General features: G+C 40.6%; 1 protein-coding gene across 3 annotated transcripts in view; it reads left to right on the plus strand.

Moving 5' to 3' along the window:
- The window catches only part of apaf1 (apoptotic peptidase activating factor 1), a 51,205-nt gene that overhangs the window by 11,649 nt on the left and 12,126 nt on the right, over positions 1-27,430 (plus strand). For 2 of the 3 annotated variants that reach the window (XM_034133408.1, XM_034133409.1), the window contains exons 14-26: positions 151-276; positions 377-517; positions 897-1,022; positions 1,515-1,661; positions 2,863-2,991; positions 3,636-3,773; positions 5,149-5,268; positions 5,744-5,869; positions 10,730-10,855; positions 12,905-13,036; positions 13,137-13,262; positions 16,421-16,546; positions 18,247-18,393. In XM_034133408.1, the coding sequence (XP_033989299.1) occupies positions 151-276; positions 377-517; positions 897-1,022; positions 1,515-1,661; positions 2,863-2,991; positions 3,636-3,773; positions 5,149-5,268; positions 5,744-5,869; positions 10,730-10,855; positions 12,905-13,036; positions 13,137-13,262; positions 16,421-16,546; positions 18,247-18,393 (1,710 nt within the window). The remainder of the gene's footprint in view (positions 1-150; positions 277-376; positions 518-896; positions 1,023-1,514; positions 1,662-2,862; positions 2,992-3,635; positions 3,774-5,148; positions 5,269-5,743; positions 5,870-10,729; positions 10,856-12,904; positions 13,037-13,136; positions 13,263-16,420; positions 16,547-18,246; positions 18,394-27,430) is intronic. The other variant, XM_034133410.1, reaches the window with a different exon arrangement.

The raw sequence follows: 27,430 nt of genomic DNA on the forward strand, positions 1-27,430 counted from the left end.
AATTCCACTTACGAAGAAGACCACTTGATCTTTTGTTGTAAAGTTTCCACAGGAAAACAGTGCGTGTTCCTGATGTGTGATACGATATTTCTAAATGTACTCCACATATTGCTGTGTAACTGCTGTCATCCTACCTTTCTGTATGCTCAGGTGTTTAGGAGCACCTCAGGTGAGAAGCTCACAGAGATCCAGGCCCATGACGACGAGGTGCTCTGCTGTGCCTTCTCCCCTGACGACCGTCTCCTAGCAACCTGCTCCAGCGACAGGAAAGTCAAGGTAAGCAGAAACCTGATTACAGCCACAGACAGAAAACACACAAAATCTAGGATTATTAGATGTTATCATATGATTTTTGAAACTGTGTGTCTCTGTGTAGGTGTGGAACGTGGAGCGAGCCATGCTACTGAGGGTCTTTGAGGAGGAGCATTCAGAGCAGGTCAACCACTGTCAGTTCACCAACACCACAAAGCGCCTCCTGCTGGCCACCTGCTCCAACGACAAGTTCCTGAACGTCAAGGTGTGCAAGTTTACTTAAACAAGTAAAATATACAGTAACCCTGAGAGGAGAGAGTGCATAGTTTGCAAAACACAAGCAACCTTTATCGTCAATTTATCAACATGTCAAAACAAAATGACATTTATGACAAAATAAATGTTACAGAAATACATTTAGTAAATTAGGAAATCACAACAAAACTTGTTTATGCTACTTGCATTGTGTCTGTCCTTGGTTTCACTCTTTTTGCCATCGTAAAAGTCACGACTTTTAGGGAAGTTACTTTACTCATTTTATTACAACCAGCAACTGTTGTGCACCTTCCTCTGTTTTGTTTCTCTCTTCCTGTTTCTCTTGTACTTCTTTATCTACTTCTTACTGTATTTCTCTCTGCTCGCAGCTGTGGAACCTCAACAAGCCCTCCTCCCAGAACACCATGTTTGGTCACTTTGAGCCAGTCAACCACTGCTGTTTCTCCCCCGATGACGCCTACGTGTCCACTTCCTCCAACGACGGTACCGTTAAGGTGACTGCCACAAAGCCTCACACTGTCGCTGTCTTTTCTTTCTTTTCTTTTTGACTTTTTATTTCATTAAACAGATGCCTTTTGTTCAGAAAATAAACTCATATATTTATATACATTATAGGCAACAGAAAAACTAGAAAACAATACTCAATTTCAACTGAAATACAAAAAATGCAATCTAAGCAGTAATATATTTAAAGTTAGATTAAAGCTGATAACAAAGCAATGGCTTATACAGTTCATTTTTCATATTAGGTCGAACACAATAGTGGGATGATTTCACATATTTACATTCATACTCGCTTACATACACCTGTTCATATACTTTCTTGTAGAGAATAAGACAACATACTTAGTACACTCTCAATACTCGTAAAAATAATAATAAAAATGCACATCAAACTGTATTTGATCCCTGCGTGTTCTATGCACTCTAAAATATTGCTTATTTGCGATGTAACTAAATGTGTGTGTGTTCCTGCGTGCATGCAGCTGTTTCAGGTCTCTTCTGCCAACGAGTGGAAGACGATCAAAGTGAGCGACATGTTTGAAGAGAGCGATGAAGAGGTGTTCGTCAAGTGCAGCACCTGGACGGCTGACGGCAAACGCATCATATGTGCAGCCAGGAACGCTGCTCTGGTGAGCTATTGTGAACATCTTTATATTTTAATGAGTGGACTAGATGCTGCTGTTTGATGTGTATGGGGTATTTGAAAGATAAGATAAGATAAGATTAAATACATTATTAAAAAGTAAAATATATACAATATATTGACCGTGTAAGATATAAATCTGTAGACTATCTGTCAAATAAACACTATAATAGGCCAAATTATGGCTAACAAGTAGCATATTAATTACATTAAGTCTGCAAAGAATAGCATCTTAAATTAAATATGAATGTCAAAGTGTGAAGGCACTTTATACAGATGGATGAAGAACGGTTTTGAAAGTAAAATATGTCTAAGTTGTAATAGTGATGTTGTAAATGATTTGGACGATGATCTATCTTGTCGTACATTCAAGATTCTAAAACTTTATTGCCACATGCACAACAGCTACAGCGTAGTTTTTGCAATGGAAATCTTAAGGCTCCTCCAACAATGCAACAATGATATACCTCAGACATAACACAATACAAATAGTGCAAGAAGAAACAGGAATAGAATTAAAATAGTGCAGGAAATGGTGAATTCTGAATGATATATAAATGTGTGAGCTCTAAACAGATTTATAAACATCCACTATCCTCTCTAACAAATGTAGACGTAGAGGACAGCCTCATCAGTTTTGTCTCGGCTTTAAAGATGAAAATGCAACATGGAAGGTGTTCTCTTTGTCCTCCCTGCCCTTTATCTCAGTGTGTCTTTTTATTGAGGGAGACAGGGAAGAGAGGCTGTTTGTCACGTTGTCTTCCAGAGAGTCTAAGGTGTGTGTGACCTGGTTTTTAAATGCGAGCAGCCCCTCCCCTGCAGTCCCCTGCAGCCCCCCCCCCCCCCCCTGCCGAGCTTTCCAAAATCAGTCAGTCTTGTCCTGCAATCAGACTGTCTGTGTCCTCTACGTCTACATTTGATAGTATTCTGGGAAACATCCCAGCAGAGACGTCTGAGTTTGTTCCTCTGACTTTCAGCAGAGGAACACAAGACTTTATATGGAAGATCACTGCAAATAACCTAATAACCTCAAACATGTTTGAGGTTATTAGGAAACATGTTTCCAACAATGGCCGATATGTATGGAAATGTATTATCCAAAAGAATAAAATTGTTGCTTTTTAAATAAGTTGTGAAGGTAGCCCCTGCCAAGTAGAGTCTGATGTGTTTTTGTGGCTGAGTTTCAGGTGTTTGACGTGGAGACATCAGACATGTTGTTGGAGATCAAAACCAATCGTCTGAGCACGGTGCAGTTCTGTCACGCCTGTCCTACCAGCAACCTGCTGGCTATCGCCTTCTCCAACTACGCTGTGGAGGTAACAGTGCAGATTACATACAAACAAACTGTATATTATAGTCTTATTTATGATCAAATATGTCAAAAACATGAATAGATCCTGTTTTAGAGCAGCGTTTTCAACCTTTTTTGAGCCACGGTACATTTTATACATAAAAAAAATCCCACGGCACAACAACAACCAAAAAAGTTACTAAATTACACATTTGAGCCTAATACAGCATATATATAAAAATGGTGATTAAATGACAAGTCCCTCAATCTGGCTCAATCAGCTCTCTTTGTGGTTTTTCTCATAGTTAACCGTTTCTCAGTTTGTTAGCGCAGGCGAACAAAATAGTCTCTGTTCTTGTTTTGAAGTGACAGGTGTTTCATTTGGAGATGAAGTTTGCCCTTGCTTGGGACCATGGCACTGTTGGATTGTATTTGCAGCAACTAAATAATATTCTTTTGGACCGACTGAGTGAAATTGGACAATTCTCACCACACACCTCGCGATCTTTTACAGCACCATGGTGTGCCACGGCAGATTTGTACTTTTATTATGTTGAAAAATACATGTATGAATTGTCTTTAAAGCATTCTTTCCTCTATGTCCAATTGTTCTGCATCTGTTTCTGCATTGTTACTGCACTGATGTGTCTTAAGCTAATATTTGACCAGTGTGTCTTCCAGCTGTGGGACCTGGAGAGCAATAATAAGGTGGCAGACTGCAGCGGTCACCTGAGCTGGGTGCAACGCGTGGAGTTTTCTCCTGACGGCTCCCAGCTGCTCTCCTGCTCCGACGACCAGACTGTCAGGGTGAGGCTGACTCAGCGTGTGTGTTGCTCTGTGTGTGTGTCTGCATCAGTGTGTGTGTCTGCATCTGTGTGTGTGTCTGCATCAGTGTGTGTGTCTGCATCAGTGTGTGTGTCTGCATCAGTGTGTGTGTCTGCATCTGTGTGTGTGTCTGCATCAGTGTGTGTGTCTGCATCAGTGTGTGTGTCTGCATCAGTGTGTGTGTCTGCATCAGTGTGTGTGTCTGCATCAGTGTGTGTGTCTGCATCAGTGTGTGTGGTGTGTGTGTCTGCATCAGTGTGTGTGTCTGCGTCAGTGTGTCTGCTTGCTCTGATACTGTCAGTATTCTTCTAATTACTGCTTGTGAAATCAAAACAATGCCAACACAGAACATGACAAGTTCAGTAATCCCCCTCCGCCTGCTGTTAGGTTTCAGCTCAGGAGTTATGTGTCCAAAAATCTAACTTTATTTTCTACGAACGAAAGCATTGTATTAGGAACTGTTTTAGGTCAGAATATAAATAAAGAATATAAAAGGATGTGTTATAAAGGAAACTGGAGTTCGATGCAGCTGTTGTCTTGACTCGCTTCAGGCTTTTGTCTCTGTTATTGAGGTTATGTAAACTGTTAGCTGATTTATGCTGACTCATTGCTCCCTTGAACATGCAGTATTGGCCATAAACAAGCTGTACAATTAAGTCTTATATTAAATCTTTATTTGCAGATGAACCGTTATGAATGGCTGTAACACATATTGTTGTTTGAAGGCGGTTGAAAAAAATGAGATAAAAGGTATTTTGATGCAAATGAAAGCTGTCAATACACGCCTTATCGATTTAAATGACAAACTTAAGATGTCAGAATATACAACTTAAGACTCTCTATTTTACCCAAATGTTAAGATTTTATTTTGGTGAAATTATTCTACAGTAAGCTGTATGTTCCGAATCAGTGTTATAAATGAGTCTTCTAAAAAAAAGCATAAATAATTGATTAAAAGACAAGTAATAATTGTTAAAAAAGTAAATCATCAATCATAGACAGGTGAGGAGAAACAATATAATAAAAAAATTGGGATAATAGCCCCCATCTAATCCTGTCAAACCCAATGAGGAAATTCAGTTTTACGGGCCATATACTGATGATTTATGTATTACCACAGACAGGTTATTCCCAGTTTGTCTCCACAGAAAAAGACCAAATATCAATAGGCAACGTCCCTGTCTATGAAAACACATTTTGGTGCCAAGATTTTCTCACCCAAGATGTTTTCCTCTGCATAAAAACAGCTTACAAAGTAGTGATTCAGGAGAACAACCACACCAACAGTGACTGCTGGCTTTATCTCTTCCAGTGTAAGTTAATATTAAGCCTGTTTCCTGTCTTGTGTTTATTGTAGTTATGGGAGACGAAGAAGGTGCACACCTCTTCAGCTGTCTGCCTGAAAAGAGACTCTGACGTTCTCTTCAACGATGAAGAAATCATCGTGTCAGCTGCAGACAACTGCAACAGACTGCAGGTGAGCCGGAGAAAATACAAAGAGACACTGAAGCAATGAATAATGGTTGGAGCCGGCATTTTGTTTTCTTTGGTTTTAAGTGAAGACAAGATTTACGGTACTACGATGTGCTTTCATCAGGTTTAGGTTAGGTTAAGGTTAGTTTATTGATATAGCACACTTCAGACACAAAGGCAAATCAAAGTGCTTTACATTGGCACTAACACATAATAATTAAAAACTAAATGTTTTTTCATAAAATATAAAAGAATAGTTAAAAAAATAGATATGGTAAATACAGATAATGCAGCAAAAAGTGCTGAAGTGCAATGATAAAGCATAGTTATATTATCTCTGTAAAAGCAGCATTAAAGTGATTTAAATAACCCAGGGTTGGGGCAGACCTCAGGTGTGGATGAATTTGGTTCTGACCCTGGGGACAATGCTTCTGTTGTCATAGAATGTGTGTGTGTTTCACTGTGTGTGTGTGTGTCAGGTGCGTGATGGCCGCACAGGGTCGGTTCTGTTCCAGTCGGAGGAGATGTCGTCGAGGATCCGCTGCACCTGCATGTGCAGACAGCCCTCTGCTGTGGCTCTGGGTCAGGAGGATGGCACTGTACAGGTAGAACACACTTACACCTACAGTACATCCTGAATGAGTTACACACAGTGGTAAAAAGGGACCAAAAACTTTCATTATGCTGAAGGATGCTGAAATGACAAGTCGATTCACCCACAGTAAAATGAACAACAACAATCTTTATCAAGCAAAAATGAACCACAATCAATAAGTGGTTTTAATTCTACATTATAAATTATATAGATGTTGTGCTCTTCTTTGATCCGAATCAGAAATGGTTTGCCCATATAAGGAATTTGTCTTGGTGATAAGGTGCATAACAAAAAAACTGTGCAAAAGTCAAGAGACATAATTATAAAATAGGACCTTTGCAGTAGAAAAGATAAAGAAATACATCAAAATATGTATCTGTTTTTAGGTTAAAAGAGTTGTACAGTTTCTGCAGGAATGTGCCAAATATTGAACAGGGGGTGTGAAAAATGAATGAATTCTTATTAATATATTACATAATATATATTATTATTATGTTTGGGTTATAGTGTTGATCAGGAAAAAAATTTAAATGTAAAACTTACCCTTGAACTGGAAAAATTACATTTTCACCATTGTGTGTAGGGCTGTGATTAATCTGCATTATTTTCATTAATAATTTTGCATACTGTGAGTTCAAATGAATTAATCACAATTTCACTTAAATTAGTGTGTGCATGCGTTTTACGAGTCCTCATGTGTGTGTCTCGATTCCTTGTGGCTGCCGGAGGTGTTTTTCAGACCATGTTGAGTCATGAGATCTGACATTAGCACTGTCACCCTTCTTATCCGTCCTGTCAGCTACATCAGGTCAGCTCACCCCCCCCTCTTTCATCTCCCTCTCCCTCCTCCTCTCTCTACCATCTCGCAGGTAAAAGGAAAGGCAGAGAGCCTTTCCTTTTACCTGCGATTTGTATTCTCTCCACTCCTGCTCTCACACATTTGACCATCTCTGTCACATAACTTGTTTTATTCCCTCTTTTGTTTTGTTTATGTCTCCTCCTCCTTTTGTTCCGCCTGTCCCTCAGCTCCCCTCCTTTTGGTGATACATTGTTGTGTTTGCAGACTGAGAATGAGTTCATAGTCTGCGATGTGGCAGGTGTGAGTTCTTTCGTGTGTGAATACACTTGTGTGTTGCTTTTTATGGACATATTGCACCAGTGAATGTCATCGGTGAAAGTTCCTGTCCTATATTAATAATACACACGGTCCCCTGAGATATGACCAGGCCAGTGTCCTACTACAGAGCAACACTAATTAATTTAAAGGTTTTGCAGGCTTATTGAACATAGGTGTTAATGATTTTTAATTACTCCTGACCCTAGAGATATAAGAGGAAAGGATTAGTAGAGATAAGGACTTAAAGAAGAACAGATGATTACTAATCTGAGGTCTTTAAAGTAGGAGAGGCTGGAAAAGAGCACTAAAGGAGAATGACATACTTTCAGTTGATGCACAACATGTATTTCAAAATCCTATCAGTTCTTTCTGTGATAAGCATTTCATTTTAACATAAATTGAAGCTGTTCATCCTATGATTTAAACCTACTACTTAATTTTGAAACATGTAGTGTTAAGAAAGTCAAAACAATTACCAAAATGTGTACAGGTTACCAAAAACGGTCAAATACTGAAAGCGGGTCTTGTATTTCTACTCAGATTTGATCTGACAGTTCATGATATTAGTCAGAACATTGCCCGTTTTAATTTTTTTTTTAATAAGGTAAAGTCCTTTTACAGTTGCTGACAATATTTGAATTTGAGAGGCTTCTTTTTTTACGTGAGGAATATAAAATTCTAGCAACTTCATTAATTGTAGGGAAAGCATCAAAAGATCATTTAATGAATCAAACATTATTTGTTTCCATTGTCATGGATTACGTCCTTTAAATACTTCCAAATGATTTTTCTTTCTGGTTTGAACATTCAATGTAAGCCCATTGAACATTATAGTTTGTGTTTCATACTTTATAAGTTACCTTTAACAGATTTATATACATTAAAGTGTTATTAATCTCCATGGAGTCCACACTGTTGTAGTCCTGTAAACAGCCACCAGAGGGAGCCTGGTGTCTGCTGCATGTGACCACTGCAGGAGAAGGCAATCATCCCCTTTCCCCTTATCTGAGTTATTTACAACCAGTTTACTGGAGGAGAAATGAGAAATAATTCAACATCTTCAGTGTCAGTGTGACCTACAATCTTTGTTCTGCTGATGGGAAGAATCTCTGACTTCTAAGATGTGCAGGCAAGGACAGAAAGTTACAGGACAGTGAGTTTCTTTGCCATGGAAAAGGTGCAACTGTGAGTGTGTGTGCGCCTGTGTGTGTGTGTGTGTGTGCGTGTATGTGTTCTGTGCCAGGGAGCTAGACTGACAGCTAGTGAGGTACTGAAGACAGTTTGCTGCAGGATCCTCCGACTTCTGACCTCCTTCAGAGGAGTGATGCTGGCTGTAGGGCTGAGCTCAGGCAGCGTGCAGGTATGGTAGGGAAAGAGTCATATCTGTATGTGTAAAATAACAAACATGTATAGTGTGTATTCATTTTTAAAATGTTCCTAATAACTGATATTGTCCAATCCTACAGATCAAGCCTCAACACGGACCTCTTTTATCAATTTTTCACGAGTTCTGCCACTTTTTAGCTACTTTTTTAAAGGTCACCTATTATGCAAAATCCACTTTTTCACGTCTTTTATACATCAACATGTCTGTGTAAAGAGATTCTGAAAGTTTCAGGAAAAAAGATTCACTCACTTTTTGTCCTGATCTAAAAGAAACCTGTCTGAAAATGGGCTGATCAGATTTTGGCCACTTTATGATGTCATAACGATTTTTTTGGCTTGTGTAACCATTAGCCAAAAACCCCCCACCTTATCACCTGAATCTCCTCCTAGAGCACCATTGTGTTCTTTTTAACCAAATATCTCTCAGAGGGGCGTGGGGAGGGGCTCCTTATTTTCATCTAAAGTAACAGACAGAGAATCAGCTCTTTTGAAACAGGGCTGAAACAGAGGGGATTATGGGATGCTGCAATGATCTGATTGGTGTTTCGAGCCAAACACTTCAGAGACATGTTTTGTATATATCTGAGACCTACTGTATAATATATTGATGAAAAACAGTATAATAGGGGACCTTTAACACACTTGGTAGTAGTAATCAAAAACAACTAATCCCCATCTTTCGTTCTTTATATCTTTACATTATCCTGCACCATCACAGGACATCTTGAGCAGTATGTGTGAATCTCTCAGGCTTTGAAACGTCTCTCAGTACATGGAGCTTGACAAACATGGCCGCCGTGCCCCAGGCTTGTTCCGCTCAGACATTACATCCCTCTCCTCTGAGATGTTAATATTTTAGTGGCTGGCAAAATCCCAAGCATTACTTCTCTGTTGTACTTTCAAAACTACAGGTGCCGTGCGGAACACAATGTTGTGCGTCCTGGTCCTTACATGTCATTTCTGAGCTTTATTTCCTGTTTTGTTAGAAAGTTGCAGCTGTAGCTACATTTGAGTATTTTTTGTTATCAAATGATGGATTTATATTGAGGTTAATTAGAAAAATGGAAGTGCTGAAAAATATTTTATAATCTATACCCATGTTTCACCTCATTATACCTTAATTAGCCTTCTTTGTGCTAGTCATTGATAGGTTCATTTCAGTGGTAAATATAGCGATTCAGCTTCTCCAACAGTTATGTGTTGCTGTCAGTGAGTTGGGTAGAAAACAAACTTTTTTCTTGCAGCTATCCCAAGATTTTTCTTCTTTTGATCATCAAAGCTGTTTTGTTCTGACTCCCTGAGTAATGTCTGCAGGGCACACCCCCCACACCCCCAGACAGGACTCAGGCTCACGCTGAGAGCTCAAACCTTCCCCTAAACTCTACTCTGTTTTTGATGTGCTTATCGCCATCAGGCCAGCAGCAGCACTTCAACTCTCACTACTGCAAAATGTAACTTTGTGTCGACATTTTTGGTAAAGTTTCAGGATTTCATTCCTCCCTGAGTCTCTTTTGGCAAACATAAATATTCTAGACACTGTGTGTGAACTTTGTGTGACTTCTTGGTACAGTAAATAATATCTCAGTGTATGGTATTTACATTTTTTGGGCCAAGAGGTATCTTTACACACAAGCATACCCATACTATAAAGTGTTTTGTAGCCACACCAGGGGTCAACACAACACTAACATATCTATGCAATATATACTATCTATAAAGATTTAGTTTGCTATGATATTTTGTATAAATGTTGATGCTCCCAAAAAGATGAAACCCACAGACTTTCTTTATCTCCTTACTTTTATGCCTTCATGAAATTCACATCTTTTCTCTTTTGTAAAGTATCCCTAAAATTGAATCAGCTGATGGCAAATCAATTGGGTACACAGAGCTCACGCCATTATTTGGTCAACATTTCATTTTATAATTTAAAAAAAAAGACCAAAATATCTGCCAAACAAATGACTTAATGATCAACCATAGCTTGCCTTTGTGTTAATTAGCATATGTTAGCATGTTATCAAGATAAAATAAGATAAGATATGAATCCCAAAGTTAAATTCAGGTGTTATAGCAGCAACAATATAAGAGGCAAACACATGAGAATACACACAAAGATAATAAGAACAATAATAACAAATAATACGAAAATAAAATAAGAGAAAAACATGTAGGAACAGTGTGAATAGAAATAACTAAAATAACATGAGTTCATCTCTGATCAGGGGAATGTACCTGCACCTGTATCTATCACACTGAATTCATTTGGTGAACATGTCAAACATTATATCAGCGTGTTAGCATGCTGATGTTAACATTTGAATCAAAGCCTCACAGATGACTGTTACCTCTTGTCCCTTCCTCCAGGTCTTGGAGGTGCCCTCTGGGAGGCTCCTGGCCACTCTGCTGGGACACACCAAGACGGTGCTGCACTGCCGCTTCAGCCCGGACGGCCAGACCCTCATCACATCCTCCGAGGACACCACCATCAGGGTGAGCTGGGAAATGTATTTATCTTATTCCCAAATCAGCATCAGCTTTATTGCCAAGTATGTTTTCACAAACAAGTGATTTGCCTTGGTGTATATGGTGCATAAACACAGTTGAAGAAGATACATTGTAAGAAATACACCCCAAATAAAAAAAGTTATACAAAAATAAGTCAAACTATTATAACATTACAATTATTTACATTTAATGTATACAGTAGATATACCAAAAAACAACGTGCAGTATATTATGAGAACATACTCATAATATGTAGTATTGTTATGAAAAGTTGAAAGCAGTGCAGATATTTAGAGAGGTAGCTTGTGTGCAAATGTGCAACATATTCGGAAGGTTGTGCAGAACTGGCAATATAAATGAAATAAATAAAAACTGGGATCAAATCTAAACTCCTCTCCTCCACCAGTTACTCCTTCCTCTCGCTTCCTGCTTGGTTTTTCCGTTTCCTCCCATCCATCACCCTCACCCTCTTTCCTTCCCTAATTCATGGCATGTTCTTTCACCTCCTCCCCCATCCATCATCACCTTGAGTAAAACTGCCTACTCTGCTGAATCACTCCCCTCAGTGCTCTGTGGTGCCTTCACTTCCCTCTACCTGTTACACTGCTCTGCCTCTTCCTCTCTTTGGTCTCCTCTCCTTCCTTCCTTCCTCTCTCTCTCTCAACGGCTCTTTATCTCCCTCCCTCTCCCATGTTGCCCGTGTGCTTCTATCAGTGTTTGTGTGTGAGCATATGTGTGTGTTTCTGGCCGTTATGGTCTGTCAACCCCCACTGTTCATGCTCTGTTGCCCATTTTCTCCCTCCTCCTCCTCCTCCTCCTCCTCCTCCTCCTCCGTCTTCTTCATCTTTCCTTTTTGCTGACAGACCTGTCCACTGCAGCACTTGTTCCGTATTCATGCGGCTGCTGCCTTTGCCATCTCTATTCTCGCTCCGTCCACCTCTTATTCAGAAGCTATCCAGATTCATGCTGTTTGACATCAGCTAGGAAACGGGAGTGTGTATTTAGATGTTAATGCAGACGCAGAGTGAATGTAAAGAGATCCAGATGACCGTGATGTTAGCCGGTGATGGATTCTAACCTTTGGGCCGGTGACAGATTCTATTCAGAAGGAGGAAAGAGGCAGAATTGCACACAAGGGCGTGATTGATAAGATGATGAGGGCGATTCTAAGTGTTCTGCCCCCATCTCTGAGCTCCGTTCTTTTTTGCTTATTAACCTGCGTGTCATAAAATCAGAGATGTGAAGATACTTCACGGATGCATTAGCACACGGAGCACACCTAAGCAGGGCAGACAGATCATTTCAAACTTGACACCAATTGAAACAGAAACGGCCTTTAATTTGAGTTATTTTCATTACTTTTATTTGGGAGATTGTTATTGAGAAGACTGGGAGTTCATCTTGGTTCCTAATGAAGATTTCTGCATATACACTGTACCTGTTATTTAAATGTATGTTAATGCATCAAATTGGTATTTAAAGGAACATTTATTCTCTAATTGTGTTTATTCGGACCTCCACAGTAACGTTTTGGGAAATAAAAAAAATACCCAATGGACATAATTATGAGACGAGGGTTTGAGAAAAATACCAAAATGTTCCCTCAGTAGCCCAAGCTTTTAAAATCAATAGTCGTCAGACCTCTCACCTTCGAATGAACTTTTAAAACAACAAGTTTAATCTTAAAATAACTATACTTAGATTCTGTAAAAGTTCTATCCAATACAGAGACTTTTAACGTGAATTTTCAAACTTAGCCCTCACAGAGGTAAATGGATGTCATACATCATCAGAGGAAGTGGCCTAGGGAAAGAAATGCAAGGTAACAACCAATGCTGTGAGGAACTGGACAGCACAGACTTTCTCATCTGGAAGAAGTTGGTAGACAGAAGTGTCTCCTGTTAGAATTCTATGGATTGTGGGTAATTTACCCAAGAAAGTCAAAATCTCTGAGTCTGTTAGTGGGGGAAATGTGTTTAAGTTAATAGCACCAATGTTAGAAGTATTCTTTAAAGTCTCTTTTTCCTCCTGCAGGTGTGGAGGTGGCAGTCTGGGGAGTGCAAAGTCCTGCAGGGTCACAAGGAGCAGGTGAGATGTTTCTCTCTGCTCTCCACCTTTCCCTCCGACACCAGACTGCTGTCCTGGTCCTACGACGGCACTGTGAAGGTAAAGCTCATACACACACACACACACGTATATATATTATTTTACAGCTGCAGAAAATAAAATCCAAAATAACCCCCCTCTTTCTCCTGCTCACTGTAAGATGTGGGACACAGAGGGGGGGGAGAAGCTGCAGGACATCGAGGCCCACCGGGGAGCCATCCTGTCCTGCCACGCCTCTCCAGACGGGAGCCTCTTCGCCACCACTTCAGCTGACAAGACTGCTAAGGTCCAACACTCAAACACACACCCATGGGATGAGACATATCTGTTTGCGCCGGTGCCAACAACGTGACCTATTACACATCTGCGTCTCCCCCTGAAGCCCCCCTTCCCAACTCATTACTTACAGCACATGCACAGGGACGCGCTGCTGCGGGCGATATCTGAGGCTGCGTTTCTCTCCACTAGGGAGGGGGCGGTCCTTACATAGTAGCGAGCACCAGATGGCCCGGGGCCTGGTGAGTTAGCGGCAGGTCCTCCTACACCCACGTTCAGTGATCGTTTAGTCTGGCCTGCATCAGACCCACTTCCATGTCTGGATGTATTTCTTTGCCAGTTTAGCAACACTGCTGCGCTCTGACTTTGCTCTGACTTTGAATGACTCAGTGGGCTAGAGATGTCTTTTTTAAACTTTCCCCAAGCTACTCTCGTACCTTTCTTTTTCATCATCCACACAAAACGATAGGCAAGGCAAGTTTATTTATATAGCACCTTTCAACACAAGGCAATTAAAGGGCTTTACAACAATGAAAAACATTAAGAGCATTAGGGAAATCAGCGGAATCACATTATAAAATGTAATTCAGAAACAGTCAGTAAAAAGCAAAGGGAATAAAATAAACATGAAACAAGCTAATATAGAATAAGACAGGTCTTAAATACACGAATAACAGTTACAGTGCAATGTGAGATAAGAATAGTTCAATTCAAACCTGCAGGATTCTGGGAGATTTTTCCAGATATTGGGAGCATAATCACTGAACGATGCTTCTCCATGTTTAGTAAAGTAGCAGGAGATCAGGAACATATTTCCTTCCCCTAAACCATTCAGTGCTTTATAAACCCAGCATGTATTTTGACAAAGAAGCCAGTGTAAAGACCTCAGGACTGGAATGATAGCACAGTAAATGTTGAACTGTACTGAAACTCTCTTTTTCTCTCTTTTTTCTCACCATTCGTTTTCTTTGATCATGCTAACAGCTAGATTTAAGCTTATCCGTCCAATATTCAACCACACATAACAACTTTCCCTTCCTGAACGTCCAGTATTCAAAACAATCCAAAGTCGCTTCCCTTTCATTCGTCAGGGCGCTTGAGTGTAGAGCACTGTCCACCGAGTTTCACACGGGAATTTGGATTTGGTGGACACTTCCTGTAGCGAGCAGCCACTGCCAGCCAACCTGGCTTCTGTCAGAGGATGGTAGTAGTGACAGAGAATGTGTGTTTATGGATTGGCAAAGGTGTGTGTGTGTGTGTGTGTGTGTGTGTGTGTGTGTGTGTGGTGTGTGTGTGTGTGGTGTGTGTGTGTGATGTGTGTGGTGTGTGTGTGTGTGTGTGTGTGTGTGTGTGTTGTGTGTGTGTGTGTGTGTGTGTGTGTGTGTGTGTGTGTGTGTGTGTGTGTGTGTGTGTGTGTGTGTGTGTGTGTGTGTGTGTGTGTGTGTGTGTGTGTGTGTGTGATGTGGTGTGTGTGTGTGTGTGTGTGTGTGTGTGTGTGTGGTGTGTGTGTGTGTGTGTGTGTGTGTGTGTGTGTGTGTTGTGTGTGTGTGTGTGTGTGTGTGTGTGTGTGTGTGTGTGTGTGTGTGTGTGTGTGTGTGTGTGTGTGTGTGTGTGTGTGTGTGTGTGTGTGTGTGTGTGGGAGATGCCAGTCACAGACTCAGTGCTCTCCAGACCGAGTAGGGCATCAGTAGCTCACACAAACATAGAGTCCCTGCTCTCTATTGATCCAGAGGTCAAACCTAAAGCGAGTGTCTTTGTTGAGCACTACAAAAAGATGGAGGCTTCTCTGTCCGTTCCTTTTCCTCCACCTCTATTTCTCTGCTTCCTCTTCTCCTTTCTTTCCCTACTGACCTTCACATGAATGGTACTTTGTGTGCAGACAGAGTTAGCCCGCTGCCAAATGAAGGGTCTAATTATGAGCTGTGTTATTTTCTGTGCGGCACAGAATGTGACCAGGGTCAGGAAGGAACGCAGAGAGAGAGTGGATGAGGAAGAAAGGAGGAATATAGAGAGACACAGAAAACTAAGAAGGGAATTCAAAAGAAAGTGAGAGACAGAAAACAACAGTGAGAAAGCACTCATTAACAGTTTCATTATTGTGATGCAGCGTTCTAGCAACAGTAACTCCAATTTCGCACAAATATTTGTCTTCATAAGATTTTTTAATTAGTGATGACTGGTGAGTACAGAAATACAACATATTATTATCAAGATTCAAAGGCGTTATTGTCATATGGCAATGGAAATCCTCCAACAACAACATAAATATATATATATTAGACATAAAATAATTAAACAAATACAAAATAATGAAAGAAAAAGATTGACTAAGAATAATGTGAAAGTATTGCAAGAGAAGTATACTATATACATGTAAAATAGAATAATATGAGCTGAAAATATAATTTAAAATAAAATACTGTACACTTAAATAAAACACAGCTTATTGTAATAATATGTAAATATGTGAGATGCAAACAGGTGAATGGTATGAAGTTGTGAAGGCAGTTATTCCCCGGTCAACACTGCTGTCTTCATTTATATAATCAGATTTAACCAACAGTATAAATAACTCAAAGACAACAGAAACAGTTATTTGAGTCGTCTTCTAAATGCCTTCCTCTTAAAGGTAGGGTGTTAAGTTTGAGAAACCAGCTCGAGTGCGCTAGAATTTGAAAATACACAACCGGAGAAAATCTGCCACTTCCTTATAGAGCCCCTCCTCCAACACACACGAACGCGCACATGACCAATGAGGGCACGAGATAAGTTTGTGCACAGATGGAAGGCTGACAGGCAGGTAGGCCATCCAGTTATTTTAGCCCGGCCGGCTAAAATGATTGGTCGTGCTTTTTACAGTACTACGGCTTCCACAGATGACATTTTTTTATGGATTTTTTGTCAAAGCACTTAAGATATTCATTGCTATCGGGATGTTAAGAGCATTCCATGGAATATAACAAAAAGTGTATCTCGAGCCGGTTTCTCAAACTTACCTACCCTACCTTTAAATAAGAAATGTTTAGGCTAATATTGCACTATTGCAATGTGAAAAAGGCCGATTTTTACACTAACCCAAGTCATAATGTATACATTGTAATTTTTAGTTGTTTTATTTGATTTATTTCTTCTTTTCAGTCTCCATAATGCTTTATTTTATCCTCCCAGTTGTGGCACTGTGAGTCGTGGCAGTGCGTCCACACGCTGAGCGGCCACCAGGACTGTGTCCGGAGCTGCCGGTTCTCCTGGGACAGCCAGCGCCTCGCCACGGGAGACGACAACGGAGAGATTCGGGTGCGTGTTCCGACGGTTCATTATTTCCTTAACCTTCGCATTTCTCACTAAGGGTTGCCGATCGAGGAATTCAGGTTCATTAGCGAGCTGATTCGGCTGTCAGTGTCTAAGTAAAAGAAAGTGTAGAAAATGGGCAGCAGAACCTTTTAGAGGACAGTAAGGTCACTTGCACTGAAAAAACTGAAAGGTTGACTTTAAATAAATGTATTACGTCAACAGATTTCACATTTAAGCTTGCCGAAAGTAATATTAAGTGCTTTTTATTGCTTTCAATACACAGTTATGTGAAATCTGTTGACGTTATACATGCCTCAGGATACACACGTGAGTTCAAACACACGTTGCCCGTTGCAAAACATCCAATTTGCCGTGCAACATACAAAAACTCAATTAGAGCAGTCGACATGTCTTCCAGAGATCTGCCCGTAATTACAACCCATCACTCATTTAGAGAAAGTGCTTACTAATGCATCATGATTGCTGCAGTGTGCACAGAAGAGGGCGAGATGAAAGGAAGGAGGCAGGGCTCCTCCTCCTCCGCCTGGGGAGCGAGAGATTGAGGAGGTGCAGGTTGTGTGAGGAAGTCTGGATGAAGAGAGCAGGAAGAGGAGGAGATGCCTGACAGTGGGAGGTGAAGGAGAGAGGACTCCGGCTGCCAAACATGGACCCAAGAGGCTTCGGAAATCTGCAGTAAATGAAAAGTTTGGCTGTGTGAGAGGAAGAGAGGAAGATTCTTCATCCCGCAGCCAGCGAGGGGTTAACGCCCTGTGGTGGCCTCCGCTGCTCTGCCCCATTATCCAGAAATGGACGACTCCATCATATCCAATTACATAAAGCACACTGAAATCTAGCCCCTGTTTCTATGGAAACAAATGTGAGTCATTCAGCACAAAAAGCATGCCAAGTGTTAAATATAGCTGTACGTGTGATGTGTCATTGTCAAATGGACATGGCATGTGACCAGTTGCATAACAGCTGCAATCGACATGATGTGACGCTACAGTGATCAAACCATCGTTTCATTATTATGTAGGGCGTCACGGGTAGATTAACTCTGTATAGCACCCTGTGAATCCTTTTCATTTCTCGCTTTATTGAGTTTGAAGCTTCGTCTTGACCTTTAGAGACTTGTCAAAAAAATTTTTAGATCTTCATAAAATATGGCTTTTACTTGTTATCACGTGACCTGACAGACATAGACATAAGCTAGCATAAATCCAAAGAAATGTAATTATCCCTTGTAATGAAATTGATGTAGGTGCCGTCTTGTGTGTTTTAACCCTCCGGTATCACTCTGGACATTTTTGTCCTGAATGGCTAATTAGGTTAGTACATTTTAAATCTGACTCTTTTTTTAAAAAGCCAGCCCCCAGATATGTATTATATGGAAAATAACTAATTTTCTCAGTTTTTCTCATTAAAAACAACAGTGATTTCATGTTTTCAAAATGGAATTTAAAGGGTTAAAATCCTGAAAATGATTAAAGATTTTGTATTTTTGATTAGGACTGAAGTTGCTTTACAGATTGAACCAAAAAAAGGTGGTGGAAAAAATATTTTAAGATTATGTTTTTAGCAGTGGACATTTTTGTCCCGAAATGACTAATTAGGGTAGTCAATTTGAATGATACCGGAGTATTGCATCTTTGTTGTTTATAAGTGACATGTATTTGATGCTTGGTGTATAATGTCCACCACAGCTCTGGAGTGTCAAAGACGGCTCTCTGCTGAGGATCTGTTCCCGGGACGGTAAGGACGCCATGGACTCTCTGCACGGAGGCTGGGTGACCGACCTGCACTTCTCCCCTGACAACTCTCTACTGGTCTCCACTGGCGGATACATCAAGGTACGTGAACTTTGCATTCAGACACTTCTTTTGGGAAGTGGAGGTGGAGTTTGTAGGCAGATGTGTGGTGACTATCGCCACTCAATATCACCATGGATCGATACTGTGATATACACGTGCGCTCTCCAATTTACGACCACGACACTCTTGTTATTAATACCATTTATTAAACCCCAAAACAGCGTGTGTTTGCAACACGGTCGAAAACGGTTTGCTCACACAGACTCAATCACCCGCACCTGTGCCGGTGAGGTCAGCTAAATACCCTGTGCCCAATTGCGTCATCCAATGCTCACAAAAACATACAAATGGGCAAAACAATATGTATTACATTTGTTGTAAATGTAGGTCATTTGCGATGTTATGCCTTCATTAGAATAGCAACAAGCAGATGAAAGAAAAGAAAATGGTAAGAGAGATAGGAGATAATATGAAGCCTGTACATTTTGATTATTGCAAATACAATTTACATTTTGGTTACAATTGCTTTTTAAATTTTGTGTGTGAAACTCTTTCTCGAGATCATTTCAGAAATGGCTCCCATCCAGGTTTGATGACCCCTAGACAAGCAGGGTGCAAACAAATATATCATCTTTTTAACGGCACCTAGAAACGTTTTTTCACTATTCACCAACATCTGGTATTAAATGGCAAAACTAAAACTACTATTTAACAACGACCTCTCAGTTTACGACTGTATTGTATCTACTCCACCAGCATGTTAGCACCGCATTAGGAAACAGACTGGAAGTTGGCACCTAAACACTCCGTGTGCCTCTTCCTGCCCACGCTTAAACTTGAGTATATACTGTACACATAAAGTCACCTCTGCAGAGTTATGCAGCAGAATTCACTCGGCATGCCTTTTGCTTTTTCAACAATATATCCTTGTGTATGTGAGAGGGAGAATTAGTCATTGTGATTTATTGTAGAAACAACAGAAAAATGCCCCCAGCATGAACCATTGTTACTTTATATAGAGAAGCAATGCAGTGGGGCAGGTTTACATAAAAACACTCAATACCTGAGGGAGTCATATCGATGCCTCTTTGTGACGTGACCAGTATTGTGTGTGTGTGCAGCTCTTTCTTTCTGCCTTTTACTTTTACAGGATATGGGGTCACAGAGCGGACGGTCTCAGCTGAGCTCTGATTGGCTATTTGCTGGGCAATGATATAATCCTCGAGGGAGAGCAGTTTGATCGATGAGGCTTTATATCTCAGATTACTCCTGATGGTGTGTGTGTGTGTGTGTGTGTGTGTGTGTGTGTGTGTGTGTGTGTGTGTGTGTGTGTGTGTGTGTGTGTGTGTGTGTGTGTGTGTGTGTGTGTGTGTGTGTGTGTGTGTGTGTGTGTGTGTGTGTGTGTGTGTGTGTGTGTGTGTGTGTGTGTGTGTGGTGTGTGTGTGTGTGTGTGTGTGTGTGTGTGTGTGTGTGTGTGTGTGTGTGTGTGTGTGGTGTGTGTGTGTGTGTGTGTGTGTGTGTGTGTGTGTGTGTGTGTGTGTGTGTGTGTGTGTGTGTGTGTGTGTGTGTGTGTGTGTGTGTGTGTGTGTGTGTGTGTGTGTGTGTGTGTGTGTGTGTGTGTGTGTGTGTGTGTGTGTGTGTGTGTGTGTGTGTGTGTGTGTGTGTGTGTGTGTGTGTGTGTGTGTGTGTGTGTGTGTGTGTGTGTGTGTGTGTGTGTGTGTGTGTGTGGAGAGATGTTGAAGGCAGTGGTTCAGCTTTTTATAGACAGATAGCCAACAACACAGCAGATTCATGTTGTCATGATCATAAAGCCTGGAAACAAGCTGGAACATAATGAGAGTAGTTTGTTAACTTTATTCTGTTTTAAATATATATATTTTATAGGATAAAGCAAAACTCTACATAGCTTCATAAAACCCATACATGTTCTGAGTTACACATGCAGAGAAAACGCCCCCTGTAGGCTCTTAAAAAGAAAGATGAGGTGATATAAAGAACACTAGACAAAATAGCATGACATCATATGTGAGAGAAGAGACTTTAAGGTTTGAATGTACTGTAAAAAAAGTATTTTGAGCTCAAATATTTCATGAAACCTCAAGGAATAGGTCAACATTTGAGGAAATGGTTGCTTTTTGTTGAGAGTTAGGTGTACCCTAAATATACATTTAGACTCTTAAGTTAGTTAGTTAGTTAATTCAACATCTACAAGGGAGACCTTATCTTATTTTTCCAAAGTTAATTGATTAGATAGTATTTAGAAAATTGAGACAAATGATTACATGTGGTGTTTCCCCTCTGCTTTGCTTTTTACCACAGCTTTTATTTTTTCCGTGAATGCAATATCCCAGGAACGGCTTTAGGGAATTTTTCACATTTGGCAAATAGTTCAAGTGTGAGTCAAGGAAGAACTGATAAGAATTCGGTCAAGGTCACTCACAAAATTAGTTTCTGGCAATAACTCAAGAATTCACACTTCAGTCTAAATAATGAGGTGATGACATTTTGGACAGAAATGGATGTAAAGAGCAACTTGACCGGTTGGAGTAAGTCTATATGCAGTTATATTACAGAATGGGAACTGTTTTACCCTTCTTTCTTTTTTTACTTTAACAGACTTCAAACCAAGCTGTTCTTAACATTAAACTCCACTCAGACCAAATGATTTGTTTATCAGTAAACTTCACAGACGGGGCTGCTCATCAGCCTCTCACATCACCATGACAGTCATAATTACTCTGGGAATCGGCTAAGAGATCACTCCATTACTCTATTTCACAGAGTTTTTGCTCGCTCTCTTATCTCCAGCGAGGCGTGTTGACTTGATGGATCAGCGTGGGGGTGTGAGGAGCAGAGATGGATTATTATGGCTGCCTGTCTTAAAGGGTGATCCCCCCCCCAGAGCCGCGAGCTTTGATTGATGAATCGTACCGTGTGTCGGCCGGACAACCATGAGAGGCCGTTCTGTCCTTCACTGTAATTACCATGACAACCTCTCATGACAGATATTACGGCTTGCAGAGTGAGGGAGGGGGATAATAATCTAACTGTCTATCTGCTTTTAATGATTATCGCCTGGGCCATGATACAGCAAATGTCTCGAAGCTAAATCTTGGCCATTAGACTCGGGCACAGAACTTTAAACAGACGTGTTGATTAGTAAGTTAATATAAAAAATCCCTGCTCATCCCATAGCTGTTCCTTGTGTCTGAGTTGTTGGGTTGACAATGAAAAGGAAATGGTGTTCATGAAGCAGTGTGATCAAATCAAATATTTACTGAGGTCTTCATCGAACCGTTCCAATTATTTCTTCTTGGAGAAAGGCTCAGCAATCATCTGGACTTCCTCACAGGGGTATTTGGTTTGTGTTTATCCTCAGCTGGTGTAAGAGAGAGATTTCATTATGGAGGATTAGTTGGATTGTGTTAAATGTGCATTTGGATCATAGACTGATTGCTATTGACGTTTGGCTTGAATTCCATGAAAGCTCTGAACAATGGCTTTGCTGAGCGCTACACACTTTTTCTTCTTCTTGGGAAGTAGAAACTAGTGGTTAGGAATGCATTTCCACCACATAATCTGATCAATTATACTTAATGTGGATATACAGTATAGCATCTTTATCATATGAACAAAGCTGCTGTGGACCTCATATTTCTGCCGATGTGCAGTAGCATTCACAGACGGGATGAAAGATATTCATGTAGCAAATAAGATCTGTTGTTGTGCTTCTGCTTCCAAGACTTGAACTAAAGAGGCCCTTTGTAGTGTGTTATATAGATTTGAGTGCATGTAAATGGTCTGAAAAGGCTAAAATCCCAACGTTCACCACACTGGGAGTTTCTCTCCCATAACTTCACGTCAAATCTTTTGGTTTTCCAAAGCTCCAATGGATTCTTTGCATACAGTATACAGAAGAAAAATTGTGGCAATCTGTTTTAGGGACGTCTAATCTTTTGGTTTTCCCTTGTTTTCCACTTATCAGTACATTTAGATTTACAATGTGTCAAAAGATTATGAATATTGAAAAGTTCTTATCCATAACAACATCTGAGACATCTCAGTGTCATATCAAATAAAAAAATTAAAAGCTTGAAAAATATTCTAAAATGTTGATATTCTATTTGTTCCTATATGGTTGGAGAGATGCTATGTTAAATATGTTCTACGTGAGATGGAGGATTCCCACATTATATAGCACAAATCAACAATAGCATGTAGCTCTAAGTGCCAATGGATTGTTTTGCATATACATAAGACAAATAAATAAGAATAAAGACAATTGTGGCAATCTGTTTATTTGCAATTACCTGCAAAATTAAAATAATCTGTATTATATGTTAACATTAAAACACCCCTTAAGCATTGTTTGTGTAATGACTGCAATCATGATTGTATTGATTGCCATCTAGATCCATTGAAATGGCTCCATTTCCTTGGAATACACCATTCAGAAAAGGCATCTACAGCTTTCCTTGCAATAGTATATTTGAAGTACCCACAAATCTTCACAGCTGTGACTGTGTTCTCTAAATAATCAGCTTGGGGAACAAAAACAAAACAGAAGAGAGCAGAGGAGGCACGTTGAGCATGTTATTCTCAACGTGATGTGATTCAGTTTCAGCGATCAGATGCTCTCTCGCAGCTCTGAACATCTGAAGCCTTTCTTCAGAATGAGTCAGTGTGCGGCTGCTGAACAGGATGATGATGTTATCGGTGGCGTAAGAGCAGGAGAAGTGACAGCGGGTGATGTCTCCCATGGTTCTCTCTACGTTGATGTGTTGATATGATGCAACTTGAGCAGTCCTTATTGTTTGCCTCTTTCTATCTGCGGGTCCCCGTGTAGACGCAATGTTTACCTATTTTTCCCTGTGGTTTTTCACACGTCTTTGTCAGTACTCCTGCCTTTAATCATCTCTCAAGATCCTTGTTTTGTCTTTGCCTCTCGATCTGTTTTATCACTGTATGTTTGTGTGAATGGTGTGTGTGTAATTAAAAGCAGCGGGTTGTGTGACGGGTATATGTGCTTGTCCAATCCCCTGTGAGTGTTTAACATTTCTTATGCTTCCTATCACACGTTCTTCACTTCAAATACCAAAAAAAAACACAACATGTGGGCTTTTATTGGAGCATTTGGTTGCAAAATTGTGTGTGTGTGTGTGTGTGTGTGTGTGTGTGTGTGTGTGTGTGTGTGTGTGTGTGTGTGTGTGTGTGTGTGTGTGTGTGTGTGTGTGTGGTGTGTGTGTGTGTGTGTGTGTGTGGTGTGTGGTGTGTGTGTGTGTGTGTGTGTGTGTGTGTGGTGTGTGTGTGTGTGTGTGTGTGTGTGTGTGTGTGTGTGTGTGTGTGTGTGTGTGTGTGTGTGTGTGTGTGTGTGTGTGTGTGTGTGTGTGTGTGTGTGTGTGTGTGTGTGTGTGTGTGTGTGTGTGTGTGTTGCGAGGCTGTTACATCCTACACTGCCTCCCATCAGTCCTCCTCCCTTCTGCTCCTCCTGCCAGGAAATGCTGTACCTGTCTCACACCTGGCCTTGACACACACGCACACGCACACACACGCAAACACACTCTCCCAACGGCAAAGAGGCAATCTTTCAGAGTGTCACGATCCAAGAGGGGTGTGAAGAGGCTCATCCTGACACACGCCCAGAAGCCCAGAGTAATTCACACCAAGTTGTGATGAAACCTTTTTTTAAAACAGTTTAGATTTGGAAAGTGTATTAACTGAGTGGACAGAGAAGTGGCTTGTTCTTGGTTAGCATAAATCGATATCTTGGTACTCTCGAGCTTTGTCCATTTCACTAAGCCAGCTGTCTGAAGCCTTCTCATCAGCGTCCATTCTCTCCTCTTAATCCTCCTATTCCAGTTTGTTTGGACTCCCTGATGCAACCATTATGCCTTTATTGATTTGTTGATTTTTTGTTGAGAGGAATCCTTGAGGGGACATTTTACCGCAAAAACGTTGCAGCCTTTAAACACAGTCATGTGTGTCGTTAACATTAAATGTGATTTGTATAGTAGTATCATTTCCTTTTACTTTCACTGTTGCGTTGCATGTATATTTGCGAAAAACTGCCATTAACTGTCAAAAGTAAGACGTAACATGGTACGATTTTGTGGCAATATCAAAGAATTTTCCGTGGACATCAGTAAATCAATGCAAATCTCTCCTGTGAATCTCACATGGATTTCTCTCATCAATCGTAAACTGACTTTTACAGAGTTCAACTGATTATATAGAGCTTGCACGCTACATTTATATTAATGCCCTTTTGCAGTTTGCAGCAGCATGCTAGTATTTTTTGCTCAACGCCAATAATGGTTATTTTATTTATGTATTCATTTATTTTAACAGGGACAGTGCACATTAATCAACATTTCTGTAAATGTGCCAGAGTTAGCCAAGAGGCTATTTTTCATCTGTAGTCCCTGGACAGATTTTGTAAGTCACCCTAAAGACACATTTTCTTTAAAAACATAGCATGGTAGATTTCTTAAAAAGGGATACAACGTTGAAACCGTAGATCGATAGTTGGTTTTCCTAGTAAAAAACAGGTCCATTCTTCACTGACACAGGTCTGAAGCCACACACAGCTTCTACTCTTATTCACTTGCATGTCACATACTGACATTTGTAGTACACACTCTCTTCCACACAGAGTCTCCCCAGATGGATGGGAGTGTTTAAGATGACAGTTCTCCCCTGCCACCAGTATTGTCAGACATCACTTATCAGCCGAGCCGGTTAGGGAGGAGAAAGGGAGAAACACAATTTCACCTTATCTCACCTTTTTATGCTCCCCTCGCTTTCATTCCCTATTATTCCGTCTCCGACTTCCCATCAGACCTGCTCTTCCTCTGTTCTCCCCTCATCTTATCTCCCTGTTTCACACCTTCACTTGTTATTTATTTGCTGCCAATTTCTTTGTCTGTGACCTTCTGTTTAAATCTGCCCTCCCTCACTCACAATCTTTTCCGATTTTCACACCAAAAAGAAGCTTACTTTGTACAGTAGGTCAGAGAAAAGCCGCTCCTTTCACCCATAAAGTGTCAGTTTCTCCTGCTTCCTCAGCCTTCATCGTTACGCGCATCTTTACGAGGCCTCCGCGCCTAATGAAGTGTTACAGCCGGTCGTCACTCTCAGCATGGCTCAAAGCGAAGCAGCAGTGGGGGGGGGGGGGGTGAAGGGCAGGGAGATGTGATGAAATGATGGAGCGAAGGTTGCACTGACCTTCCCTAAAGAGACGTGTGATGGATCGGGAATGTGTCAAAGATTGAGAAACAGTTGCGTATCAGCGAGCAGTTGGAAAATGAGCGAAAAGGACAGAGAGGACAGTAAAGGCTATCGCCTCTCTGAGGGACGGATGTGGTATCTAGCAGTCTAGATTCTTGTATAATAGCCATAAGCAAATGTGTCTCCATTCTCACTCACTGTCAAAGACAAAAAAAAAAACGGTGCTTTTCTCTCGAGGCTGAACATCAGTCAGTCCAAGTGTTCATTCGTCTTTCTCCGGGTAGTTATCTTTCCCCCAGTTTCCCCCGTACGAAGTCACAAATACACTGTGTGCACAATTATTAGTGAGTATTGTGACCATATCATCATTTGTACGCATATTTTCCAACTCCAAGCTGTATAAACTTGAATGTGTATTGGATTGAAGCATATCAGGTGATGAGTATGTGTAATGAGAGAGGGTCTGGCCTAAGGAGATCAACACCCTCTATCAAGGTGAGCATAATTATCAGGCAGCTCCTTTGTCTCATGCAAAATAGGCCAAAAAAGAGATTTCACTGACTCTGAAAAGTCAAGAATTGTAAAGTGTCTTTCAGAGGGATGCAACACTCTCCAAATTGCTAAGATATTGTGGCGTGATCACAGAACCTTCAAACGTTTTGTTGCAAATTATCAACAGGGCCGCTAGAAACATATTGAGAAAAAATACTCAAATTTAAGGGACAAAGATTTGAGAAGAATCAAACGTGAAGCCATTATCTTCCACTGCTGTCATATTCCAACCAACCTGGAGTGCCCAGAAGTACAAGATGTTCAGGTCACACGGCCTTTTTTTATTTTAGAAAGTATCCCAGTTTTATGATAGCGCCAGAACAGAGAACATGGATCGAGAATCTGCATTGTATCTTATGTTTCAAACAGCAGATTTCTGAAGTGTGGAAAAGGCTGCAATTAGAAACAACAAAAGAAATAATAACCTGGGAGAGAATAACATTTGAAAAGTTAACATCCCTAAATGGTTTTGCCATTGTCTTTTACATGACATGGCATCTTAGAAATGTAGGACCCAGACTTCTTTGCAGAATCCAATCAGAGTATTTACTCCCACTATGTTGAAAGAGATGTGGCAAAACCCCCCCTTCTAACACTTAAACACCTTGTAGTACATTCATCTTAATGTACAATTAAGTTGGTAATAACTTACAAAGTCTGTCTCCACATAGAGGAAAGCCACATTTAGACTTCATAGTTACCATCAATCTTTCACTTCTACTGCTCCAACTGTATGTCAAACTGTTAAACAAGCGTTTACTTCAACACTCGTACATTCAGACCTGATTGCTCCGTGGGAAATGGTGCAGCAGGCTTTTAATTCAGCTACACTGTAAAACTGTCCCATCTTCTGACTGAAATGGACACGCAGCACGGCTCACCTTTCACTCCTGTGTCTCAGATTTACAGTATGGCTGACTTTGAGTGTCGTATATATTTTTTTTATCCCTTCAAAGTTAATGTGCTGTCCACAAAATGCATGCAGGAGAGTTTTGAAACGTCCAGTCCTGTAGCGATGAATGATTCCTGCAGAGTTTATGTCTTATTATTGTTAAAAACATGAACACAGGACGCTTTATAAATAGTCTTCTGATATTCTTTATTAATAGCTGTTCTTCAACGACTGGATTTCTTGTTTTGTTGTCTTTTCAAGTTTCCGCGCTGCTTTGAAGAAGACTTCCTGGACACATAAATGACTGATTTCCCTCCCGGGGTTCATTAACCTCCCATCTGATCTCCCAGCAGCCTTTGCATTTGCAGCATAAAGACCCTCCTCTTGGGTGATAATGCTGCTGTA

This window comes from Trematomus bernacchii, unplaced genomic scaffold, assembly GCF_902827165.1.
Source record: "Trematomus bernacchii unplaced genomic scaffold, fTreBer1.1, whole genome shotgun sequence".
In the NCBI taxonomy this organism is placed as follows: Eukaryota; Metazoa; Chordata; class Actinopteri; order Perciformes; family Nototheniidae; genus Trematomus; species Trematomus bernacchii.